The sequence below is a fragment of the Nansenia antarctica genome (assembly GCF_963989245.1).
Source record: "Nansenia antarctica genome assembly, chromosome: 18".
Taxonomy (NCBI): domain Eukaryota; kingdom Metazoa; phylum Chordata; class Actinopteri; order Argentiniformes; family Microstomatidae; genus Nansenia; species Nansenia antarctica.
In genome coordinates this window covers 5,035,024-5,047,523 of record NC_137691.1, presented here as the reverse complement: position 1 = coordinate 5,047,523, position 12,500 = coordinate 5,035,024, and the positions used below count along the sequence as shown (strand labels likewise).

General features: G+C 49.6%; 1 protein-coding gene across 1 annotated transcript in view; it reads left to right on the top strand.

Annotated features, from left to right (window-relative positions):
- The window catches only part of LOC308173499 (inositol 1,4,5-trisphosphate-gated calcium channel ITPR1-like), a 135,592-nt gene that overhangs the window by 109,359 nt on the left and 13,733 nt on the right, over window positions 1-12,500 (top strand). Inside the window, 5 exon segments of the mRNA XM_080548529.1 lie at window positions 975-1,097; window positions 5,791-5,966; window positions 7,725-7,889; window positions 9,153-9,342; window positions 10,835-10,927. Of these exon segments, the coding sequence (XP_080404655.1) occupies window positions 975-1,097; window positions 5,791-5,966; window positions 7,725-7,889; window positions 9,153-9,342; window positions 10,835-10,927 (747 nt within the window).

Here is a 12,500-nt window from a genome sequence, read left to right as displayed (position 1 = left end):
TTTGACCGCCGAGGCGGCTCTTTTAGTAGGTAAAAAAGGCACGGCTGTTCTAGTGTTAACAACCCTGTAACGTCTTGTTAGCGCTCTACTCTATGAAGTCGTTCTACTCTGTTACTCTACTCTTGCTCTTTCAATGTGTCGCAGAAAAACAACTCTGGTCTGGCTGTTTTTTTAACGATTAAGAAGCGTTTTTATCAAGTTCCACTGTCCTGCCAAGAGTTGCTGAATGTTCTCTTTCACAACGGTTTCGCTCTTTTAAATGTGTCACATTTTAATCCTTTTTTTGGGGGGTTATGAAGAAATATGTTTTTCTCAAATACAAAGGAGAACATTGATTCTATAGATGGATACAGAGCTTTAGGGTAGGAACCCTGTTACATTGATGCAGTCACGCGTTGTCTCAGCCAACATCACAAGATGATGACGACAGAGTAGCTCAATGTCTCCCAGCCAGCCTCTACAGCTACAACCTGGAGGCTATGGGAGGTAGAAATAAGTGGAGGCTGGTGGAGGCTGGTGGAGATAGGAATAAGTGGAGGCTGGTGGAGGTAGGAATAAGTGGAGGCTGGGGGAGGTAGGAATAAGTGGAGGCTGGTGGAGGGAGAAATACACAGCATACTGTCTACACATACATTTATGGACAAAGTCAGGTTAGTTTGGGGTGATTGATCGAATCACTTTGAACAAATGTGTAACAAAAAGTAAAATCTCTCTCCCTCTCTCTCTATCTCTCACTCTATCTATCTATCTATCTATCTATCTCTTCATCTCTCTCTATCTCTCTTCATCTATCTATCTCATCTCTCTCTATCTCTCTATCTCTTCATCTCCCTCTCTCTCTCTCCCTCCCTCCCTCCCTCCCTCTCCCTCTCCCTCTCCCTCCCTCCCTCTCCCTCTCCCTCTCCCTCCCTCTCCCTCCCCCTCCCTCCCTCCCTCCCTCTCTCCCTCCCTCTCTCTGTCTCTCCCTCCCCTAGCCCAGCCGGTGCTGTACTGGTGCAGCAGGAACATGTCCTTCTGGAGTAACATCTCCTTCAACCTGGCTGTGCTCATGAACCTGCTGGTGGCCTTCTTCTACCCTCTGGAGGGCATCCGTGGAGGTCAGTCACCCCCTGACCATGACCCCTGACCCCTCAGCCTTTAACCTTTAAACCCCTAACTCTAGTCCAAGCCTGAAGCCCATGACCCCCTTGCCCCCCCCCCCCCCACACACACACACACCCCCAAGTCTTACCTCTATAGTAGCCCTCCCCATTGATTTTGAAGTACATGTATAGTACAGGTTATGTAACATACAGTTTCATGTTCCAGCAGTACATACATGTTCCATACAGTACATACATGTTCCATACAGTACATACAATACATACAGTACATACATTACATACAGTGCTTGTGACTCACGCACGTGTGCTGTAACCTATCCATGTGTGTCGGTCCCACGCTGCGGAGAGCACTCTCAGGAAACACGTTCAAAAGCTTTCAAACATGAACCCTGTCCACCACACATGGAGCTGATGATGTACAGGGCCCTGCGTAAGTCATGTCCACTACACATGGAGCTGGGGTGATGTACAGGGCCCTGCGTAACTCATGGCAACAGTGAAGCATTTTTTTTTTCCTCTTTTGGCTCTATAGTCCAAAAGTTTTCGGGATTTGAAATCGAACACAATTACTATGAGGGTTAAAGTGGAGATATATTCTCAGCTTTTATTTGATGGTGTGTGTGTGTGTGTGCGTTTGTGTGTGTGTGTTTTCAACATTCAGAAATATTAAAAAAAAAGAAAATTTACGCATAGTCCCCCATAGTACCCAAAAGTGACGGGACACCTTTAATCAAATGACCGAATAAAGCACTCGTCTTTTAGTGTTTGGTCAACAATCCCTTGGCACGCAATAACGGTAATAACCTCGTAGCTTTAGCCAACCAGCGATTCCCTATACTGGCCAAAGAAGGGGTTAACGCATTTTCGTTTCCGCCGTTTCCGTCCGTGGGTTTTCTTTCATGTGTGTTGATGCCGCGGTGTGTTTACGCGGGCCCGGCCCTGTTCCTCAGAGGGAGCGGGCGTGTTTGGACGTCACGCCCACCCGTCTTTGTAGAGCTTCCCTGGAACGCCGGAGGTCAGGGGGAGGTCGAGGGGGGAGCAGCGGAGCGCCGTGGAACAGTGTGGGCTGAAAACAGGAAGTGCAGAGAGCGGGGTGGTTGACGCATCTCTCTCTGCTCTGATCTGCCCCGTGTTGTGACTGACGGTGATGCGCGTGTCTCGGGGGAAAACCGGATGATAAAAAAAAAAATAATAATCTTGTCGTGGCTGTTGAAGATGTGCCAGTGTGAAGAAGAAGAAGAATGTTTTTATTTGCCATGCAATCAACTTGTCAGTCAATTGTTGGAATTTGGCTTTTTCTTTGCTCTAGCCACAGGGTCAGCCATAGTCGGCGCCCCTGGAGCAATTAGGGGTTAAGTGCCTTGCTCAAGAGCACATACAGCTTCCCCCCTGAGGCAATTGCTAGCCGGCCTCTCTCTAACCGCTAGGCTACCTACCTGCCGCCCCTGAAAGTCATGGCGTCGGCCATGTGCGGTGTGTTCAAGACGTCACATGGTACAAATATCCCCTCCTGAGGTAATCGACCCACAAACCTTTTCGCCTGAGCCTCACCGCCCAAACTCAGCACGTCCCAGTGAGCTGCTTACCCCCAATAACACCCTAACCTGCTTACTGTCCTCCGGGCCACCAGATTAGGGCCTGGCTGGAGACCCGGGCCTGAGACACGCTCTCTCTCTCTCTCTCTCTCTCTCTCTCTCTCTTTTCCGGAGGAGGATAAACAGACACTCTCTCTTCCCGTTTACCCTCAGCCACTGACCTCCCCTCAGCTTAACACTAGAACACCCACGGGTGGGGTCATTTTCACCAAGCGAGTGGATATAAAACACATCATTATACCTTTGCACTCGATCAAATTTCACCACCCTCCTTTCATGACTTTTCCTATGTGCGTTCTACCACCCAGTATCCTTACATCAGGAGAAGCTAGTAGAAAGCTATTTTTTGCAGTTTTTCTGCGTAGGAGGCAGGCTAATTTACAAGAGGCTGGATGTGTGCGCTCGGTAACGAAACCCCACAACCCCAACAAAATCAGGGACTGCTGTACAGTACCGTCAGACGCGGGGGAGGTCACTACTTTCATGTTCATTTCCATTTACAGTAAACCGCCTACCTCACTGTAGGATGGCCTGACTAACTAGCTGGGGCTAGCGACTCGGTGGTTTGCGCGGTTCGAGAGTTTGGTCCTGTCATGTTCTGTGTCACAGTAAGTACACAGTGTGTCTGTGTTTTTCCCGCCTACTCTGACGGGGTGTTGTGGGGAGTGTGTTTGGAGAGAGGACGGATCACTTGAGTCCCCACATACCTCTGGCCTGTTTAGCAGGCATGTTTATGGCCTAGGGCCCCAAACACCCACCTCCTCCCCCCGCCCCACCGCTCCCCGCCCCCTCCCCTCCTCCGTCGCTTCCCCACCCCTCCGCTGGAACGAGGGATATAAATGAGATAAGAGTGGTACAAGTAGGGCAGTGTGTGCTGCTGCCTGTTGATGAGCAGGGCCTTCTGTCGGAAACCACACACACACACACACACACACACGCGCCCCACATGCCTGACACCACACACACACGCACACACACACACACACACACACACACGCACGCACGCACACACACACACGCGCCCCACATGCCTGACACCACACACACACGCACACACACACACACACGCACGCACGCACACACACACACACACACACACACAAACACACACACACACCCACACACACACACAAATGGTCTCAAGCATGGAGCTCAAACCATACACACGCCCCAAATGCCTGACACCACACACTCACACACGCACACACAGGAAGAGAAACAGTATACAGTGCACACGCACACAAACACGTTTGGGGTGTGTGGAGGGGCACTTCAGCACCACCCTCCCCCCCGGTCCCCCCAGGACTCCATCCCGCCTCCAGCCCATTCCTCATGAATCTTTCAGCGAGGGTATTTTTAGAGGCGGCTGTTATGTAAGTGGCACCTGTCATGTGATCTCCACAGGGATGGGGAGGAGGAGGGGGAGGAGGAGGGGTGGGGGGGAGGGAGGGGTGGGTGGGGGGGGAGAAGGAGGGAGGAGGCGGGGGGGAGGAGGAGGAGGGAGGAGGCAGGGGGGGGGGGGGGGGGGTGAATTACCGCCACTGCTGTGTCTGACGGCCAGAGCGGCTGTCTTCCCTCCTTCTCTCTCGTTCTCTCTCTCTCTCTCTCTCTCCTCCGTCTTCTCCCCTTCTCCTTCTTTTCACTTTGTCCTTCTCTCCTCTTCTCTTCTTCCTCTGCTTTCTCCCTCTCTCCCTCCCTCTCCCTCCCTCTCTCCCTCCCTCTCTCCCTCCCTCCCTCCCTCTCTCCCCCTCCTCTCCTCGAGCAAACTCCCTCTCACATTACCTCCTGCATCTCTCCACCGCCCCCCCCCCTCCCTCTCTCCCTCTCTCCTTTCTCTCCTTTCTCTCCTGTTCTCCTCCCCTTATTCACATTGTTGATTCTCTCAAGCACACACACACACACACACACACACACACACACACACACACACACACACACACACACACAGAGACACACACACACAGTAACCCAGGTCTGCAGTAAGCCCCCAGGTTTATAGAAATGGGCTGGTTACCGAATCTGGCTGTGTGCGGCCCCTGGGTCAGTTCTGTGAGGGTGGGGGGGGGCTAGGGGGGTGGGGGGAGTAGGGAGGGGGGTGGGGGGGTAGGGGGGCTAGGGGCTGGGGAGCCACACTGCCACATGAAACCCCTGGCAGCGACGTTAATCCTGGATTTACCCCTGGATCAAGGGGAGCGCCAGGTAGGCTCTCACTAAAGCCTGGATCAGGAACACACACTCACACACACACACACACACACACACACACACATGCAAACACACGCTTACACACACACATGAACATGCACATGCACCTGCACATGCACACACATGCACACACACACACGCACACAAACACACACTTACATGCACACATGAACACGCACACGCACCTGCAAACTTACACATGCACAGACACACATACACACACACATGCACACGCACACGCGCACACACACACATGAACACACACACACACCTGCACACTTACACACACTTACACACACACACGCACACTTACACACGCAGAAATGTGTCATATACATTCGGTAGTTATATAACCTACTCCCTTTATGAGTTCAAAGCCCCCAGTGCTAGGACCCCTAGGGGGGGGGGGGACGACAGACCGGGGGGGGCTCTAAGCCTTCAGACACACTGTCATCGTCAACACACCGAGCTCTGGCACACTGCTGCTCCTAGCCCCTAGCGAGTTACCGTCGGAAAGAACTGTGTCATACTTCCTCTGAAGTGTGTGCATGAATAGAGAATATGAATATGATATGGCTGTTGGACTCTCGACATGGAGCACAATCCAGTAGTTGTAGTTGTGATGTGTAATGTTGCACCAGCTCAGGGATGTGGATATTGCTGCTGTTGTTATAAGGTGTGTCTGTGTGTGTGTGTGTGTGTGTGTGTGTGTGTCTGTGTCTGTGTCTGTGTGTGTGCGTGCGTCTGTGTGTGTCCGTGTGTGTGTGTGTCTGTGTGTCTATGTGTATGTCTGTCTGTGTGCGTCTGTGTCTGTCTGTGTGTCTCTGTGTCTCTGCGTCTGTGTGTCTGTCTGTGTGTGTGTGTGTGTGTGTGTGTGTGTGTCTCAGGCACCCTGGAGCCCCACCTGTCGGCCCTGCTGTGGATGGGCATGCTGGCCTCCCTGGCCATCGTCATTGCCATGCCCCAGCCCCTGGGGGTCCGCGCCCTCATCATCGCCACCATCCTCCGCCTCATCTTCTCCGTGGGCCTGGAGCCCACCCTCTTCCTGCTGGGGGCCTTCAACGTGAGTCGTGGTTGCGTGTGGGTGTGTGTGTGTGTATGTTTGGGTGTGTGTCTGTGTGTGTGTGTTTGAGTGTGTGTCTGTGTGTGTGTGTGTGTTTGGGTGTGTGTCTGTGTGTGTGCGTGCGTGTGTGTCTGTGTGTGTGTGTGTGTGTGTGTGTGTGTGCGTGTGTGTCTGTGTGTGTGCGTGTGTGTGTGTAGGAGTGAGAGGACTCTCTAGTTTCCCTCTCTCTCCGGCCCTCCCCTCCCTCCACACTCTCGACTTTATGAAACTCTATCACCCGCCACCTCTTTCAACCCCCTACCCCCCAACCCTGCCCCCCTGTCCCCCCACCCCCTGGCCCATGCCCAGGCCATCCCAGTGCCCACCCCCCGCCCACTCCCTGTCCCCATGCCCCGTCTCTCTCACTTCACAGTTCACACCCATACCCACTCCCTCCCCAGCGTCCGTGCCCACCCCACCCCGCCGTCCGCCCGCCTGCCCGTCCGCCTGCCCGGTGGCGCCGTGTCACCCCCTGGCCGCGGAGAGTTTTCCCTGGCACGGGGGAGCGCCGTGCGCTCGGGTGTTAAGTGCGTCACTGGGCTCTGAGAGACTGACAGTCCACCTGCGGCGTCCCAAAAAAATCCCTGGAGCTGCCTCTCCCCCCGTGTCCTCATCTGCCCCCCTCTCTCCCTCCCCTCTCTCTCTCTCTCTCTCTCTCTCTCTCTCTCTCTCTCTCTCTCTCTCTCTCCCCTCACTCTCTCTCTCTCTCCCTCCCCCCTCTCTCGCTCCCCTCTCTCTCCTTCCCCTCTCTCTCTCTCTCTCTCTCTCTCTCTCTCTCTCTCTCTCTCTCTCTCTCTCTCTCTCTCTCTCTCTCTCTCTCTCTCTCTCTCTCTCTCTCCCTCCCCCGCCTTTCTCTCTCCCCCCCCCCCTCTCTCTCTCTCTCTGCTCCTGGCAAAAATGTCTACCCTTTACGCCCTCCAAACTCTACACACCAAACTCCACTACTATACACACCATTCCTCCTCCTCCCACTGTGAACACACTTTTAACACAGACAAGCCCAGCCACCCCTTCACCCCCCCCACCTCCACCTCCACAAACTGTAACTCTAAACTAATATTTGGACAGACTTGTTTACTTTGAATGTGGCTTGTGTCTTGTGAGCCCGTATAGCCGTGGACACGGTCAGGAGGTGCAATGACGCTAAAATAAACACAAAGTTGTCTGTCACTGTGTAACTTCTGTAGTTGAGTTTTGTAGTGACATCATGTTGTGTTGTTTCATATAAGTGTATACCATTTGCCAGAGTCCACCTGACCGGTCGTAATTCTCCCGCTCTCTCGCCCGCTGTCTCTCCCGCTCTCTCTCTCTCTCTCTGGCAATTGATAACAGTAAAACTCACAGCCAACATGTTTGAAAAGGTCAAAGGTGTATGTATATCCTATGAGGGTTAGGGTTAGCAGTCCCACTTGTGTAGTTGAGTTTTGTAGTGACATCATGTTGTGTTGTTTCATATAATTGTATACAATTTGCTAGAGTCCACTTTCTCCCTCTCCCTCTCTCTCTCTCTCTCTCTCTCTCTCTCTCTCTCTCTCTCTCTCTCTCTCTCTCTCTCTCTCTCTCTCTCTCTCTCTCTCTCCCTCTCTCTCTCTCCCTCTCTCTCTCTCTCTCTCTGGCAATTGATAACAGTAAAACTCACAGCCAACATGTTTAAAAAGGTCAACGGTGTATGGTGTATGTATATCCTGTAAGAGCGTTGCCTTCCCCCTTCCCTTCCAGGTGTGCAACAAGATCATCTTCCTGATGAGTTTCGTGGGGAACCAGGGGACGTTCGCCCGGGGCTACAAGGCCATGGTGCTGGACGTGGAGTTCCTCTACCACCTGCTGTACCTGGTCATCTGCAGCCTGGGGGTGTTCGTCCACGTCTTCTTCTACAGTCTGCTGGTGAGCGACGCCTCAGGGCCGACAGGGGTCTCCTCAGGGCCTCAACGAGACAGGGGCCTCCTCAGCGCTCACGTTCAGTGACACGTTCAGTTTCAGTTTGAGTTTCAGTTCCAAAAATGTTTGCGGAGGTGGTGGTGGTGGCGGCGTTGTTGTTGTTGTTGTTGTTGTTATTGTTGTTGTTGTTGTTGTTGTTGTGGTTGTTTGAGGGTGGCTGGGCGGTGTTAGCTGGTGTTTTTACGACGTGTCAGGTATCCGCGCCGTGCCAGCGACTGCGGTACTTTTTTCCATTCACTCACCCAGCCCCCAAAGGGATGCCAATGCAAATACACCGCAGAATATTTCCATGTGTTCTCATTTGAATGACAGGATGCAGAGAAGAAGTTATGTAACTTTGTGTGATAGAAAAGAAGAAGAAGAAAAAAAGAAAAAGGGTGAGGATCCGCTCAGGCAGACTAACAGGCTGTGAAAGGTGACGCATCATACGAGGAAGTACCTTACACAAATCATTCTATTTTTGGACTCGTATCAATTTCTACCCTCTCGTCTTTTTATGATGTTTTCTCCTTTCCTAACCAAACACTGAATACATGTATACTAAATAGTTTTTTTTTATTTTATTTTATTTTTTAAGCATATGATTCATGGATTTTTTTATTTTATTATTATTATTATTTTTACTTGCTTGCCTTTTACAGTAGTCTAGTAATGTGGAAAAGACCCGTGTCAGGTGATAAGTGGTGGGTCTTAGTTAGCCCAGCTCTATAACTCCACAAGCTATGACCCTTGCTGAATTCTTAGAGACTTGATTCCTTGTGTCCTCTCTGTCCTATGTCCTCCACTCACCTCCTTCTCGAAAAGCATTGGAGGAGAATCTCTAAGGGGAGGAGCTTATATCGTTGCCGCCGATGTGTCTTGAGTAGGAAGAGAGTGGTGGTCCTCTGTGGCTCAGTTGGTAGAGCAGGGCGCTAACAGCGCTTAGCGGTTGTGGGTTCGATTCCAGCTGGGACCATATATACTGAAATAGTATGTAGTAATTGCAATGTAAGTCGCTTTGGATAAAAGCGTCAGATAAATGGCGTATTATATATGTTACAGTACATGTGGGAATACGGTACATGTGGGAAAACTAGGGTTAGGGTTAGGTGCTAGGGTGACTTGGTACATGCTGGCATGTCTAACCCGAACCCCTAGTTAGGTACCTCAGTGTTTGTTCCTCAGTGTTGGTACCTCAGTCGGCCAACTCCTTCTGCCTCTGCGCTGCAGCTGTTTGACCTGGTGTACCGGGAGGAGACGCTGCTGAACGTGATAAAGAGCGTGACCCGTAACGGCCGCTCCATCGTGCTGACGGCTGTGCTGGCCCTCATCCTGGTCTACCTCTTCTCCATCGTGGGCTACATCTTCTTCAAGGACGACTTCATCCTGGAGGTGGACCGCATCCCCAACACCACGCTGGGTGAGGAGCGTTCCATTGTTCCATGGAGGAGGAGGAGGACAATGTTGTTGTTGTTGTTCTTCTTCTTCTTCTTCTTCCTCTTCTTCTTGTTCTTCTTCTTCTTCTTCTTCTTCTTCTTCTTCTTCTTGTCACAAAGAAATAGCTCTCCCTAGTTTCAGTGCAATCACAAACATCTATCACACCCTCCTTAATTTCGTTAAGTATCGTTTTTTTTTTTTTCATATCCCCAGGTATATCAATTGAACTATTTTTTTATTCATATCCCCAGGTATATCAATTAAAACTAATTTGTATTCATATCCCCAGGTATATCAATTGAATACACAATTATGGTCTGGGGCTGTTTTCATGGTTTGGGCTAGGCCCCTTAGTTCCAGTGAAGGGATGTCTTAATGCTTCGGCATACAATGAGATTCTAGAGAGTTCTATGCTTCCAACTTTGTGGCAACAGTTTGGGGAAGGCCCTTTCCAGTTTCAGCATGATGATGCCCCCATACACAAAGTGAGGTCCATAATGACATGGATTGCCGAGTTTGGTCTGGGAGAACTTGACTGGCCTGCACACAGAGCTCTAACCTCAACCCCATCGAACACCTTTGGGGTGAATTGGAACGCCGACTGCGAGCCAGTCCTTCTCGCCCAACATCAGTGCCCGACCTCATTAATGCTCTTGTGGCTGAATGGCAGCAAATCCCTGTAACCATATTCTAAAATCTAGTAGAAAGTCTTCCCAGAAGAGTGGAAGCTGTTATAGCAGCAAATGTGGGACCAACTCTATATGAATCCCCATGGTTTTGGAATGAGAAGTCCAACAAGCACATATGGGTGTGATGTTCGGGTGTCCCAATACATTTGTCTGTATAGTGTATATCACTTAAGTACTGCTGAAGGAATCAGTTGCATGTTTTTACTACGTTTACTATCCATTATTCCTTCCTCTGGAAGGTTTCCTCTGGTAATGTAATATGAAAGAGAGCCTTTGTTTTCACTTAGCCGGTTCTATTAGAACAGTGATGCAGTGATGAGAGGAGGCACTTTCCACACAGGCCAGCTACTTAAAGACAGGACACCCTGCAACGCTAATGCAACAGGCCAGATAAAGCGCCAGATGCTAACAGCAGTGCAGATAAAGAACAGCCCAATGCCGTTCACCACAACCATTACACTTAATACCATTAACAAGGACAGGCATGTCTGATTCTGATCATTATTCATTATCTTATATATATACTACATGCCCAATTCTTAATTGAGACAGGTGGAATGAATCAAAAAACAAAAACAATTATTCTACAATGTGTGAACATTCAATGTCAATGTTGAGGAACCAAAGCCAAAGAATTGTACTCTTGTGTACTTAAGTACAGTAAGATGTAATAAAAGCGATTCTGATTCTGATTCTGGTTCAGATTCTGGTTCTGATTCTGATTCTAATTCTGGTTCAGATTGTGATTCTGATTGTGATTCGTTCCCTCCCTCCCTCGGGTCACAGAGAGCGGGGCGAGCCTAGCCAGTGAGCTGCTGTCTGCGGGGATGTGTCGCACGGAGAACGGCGAGAACTGCTCCACAGAGGCCCTGGCGGAAGGTGAACCGCAGCACAGCTCACATTTACATTTTACATCGTTGCCGTTTAGCAGAGGCCTTTATCCAAAGCGACTTACAACAAAATACATTTGACTAAGTAAGTAAGTAAGTAAGTGAATCATCTGTACAGTGTACACCAGTCGTAGCAGGAAAAAGTAACCCATGCTCAGGCCTGGAGCCCATTGGCAATCGTCGTCCTAGAAGAAGGAAGATGTTTTATTTTTTAGCTTAGGACTGTGAAGTTGTAGGCTATTAATATAATACCACAGGGTAGCTAGCGGTGGCCTAGTGGATAGTGAGTCGGACTGGCAAGGAATCGGAAGGTCATGAAGGTTCAAATCCCCACCTAGGAACACAACCAGTACTTGTGTTCCCTTGCGTAAGGCACTTAGCCCTAAGTTACCCTAGGGAGAGACCGTCCCTGTTAAATCACTAATTGTAAGTCGCTTTGGATAGAAGTGTTTGTGTGTACTAAATGGTTAAAGTGTAATGCACACTATGTACCAGAGTGGTCTATTAACAGAGTTGTGTGCCCATGAGCTTAAAATAGTTCCCATGTAGCTTCCTGGTTTTAACTTCCTGATCTACCCCCATATAGATTTTTTTTTGATTGGACTAACAACAGGTTGCCTGGCAACAGGCTCTGTTGGTGTAATGTAAAGGAACTATTTGCGTCGATCAATAGAACATTGACCCTTTAAACACACAAGCCACAGTGTATAGCGCTGTGTACTATACTGTACAGCTGCCTGCATGCTTGTTAAACTTGTCCTTCTCACAAGTAGGTTTCTTATCCTATTTTCGATGTTAGCCTCATAGCATAATTGCCTTGAAGTCACGCTTCACTTTTGGTTAGCCGAGCCATCTTTGTATGTAGTGTCAAAAATGCCTGTCATGTCAAAGAGATGACTTGGGCAGATAAGTGATTCTGGAATGTAACAAGCATGCTGACGGCATCATAGGCAATAATGCACAGTGAATCAGCAGTGTTAGGAGAGTACCTAGAGTTAGGCAGATATCTCAATTTGGCCAAAATATGACATAGGCAATTATGCTGTGAGGCATAATATATATATATATATATATATATATATGTCCTTGGAGCACCGAGTTGGCAAATCTCTAGCCAGCTGTACAACGACCTATGACCTCAGAGAACAGGGTGAAAGGGCTCTTAGATATCTTCTGCCTGACTTGGCAATACTGTAGAACTCCAGACCAGAGAAACCTCAGGGAGGTGAAGATGAGTGATTCATCCTGTCGAAGCCAAAGGTTATATTTGGCCTTCTGGGTGGTGCTGAGGTCATGTGCGTGCGTACTTGCGTGCGTGAGTATGTCTGTATGCGTATGTTTGTATGTGTATGTTTCTATGTGTATGTTTCTATGTGTATGTTTCTCCAGTGTCTCCTTCTTCTATCACTGAGACTGCCAATGGCCCCTGGCCTGAGCTAGATTACTCTTCCTGCTACGGCTGGTGAATTGATGATTTGATGACTTGCTTTGTCAAATGTATCGATTGTAAGTCGCTTTGGAATAAGGCGTCTGCTATGTGCCAAAAATTTAAATGTAAATGT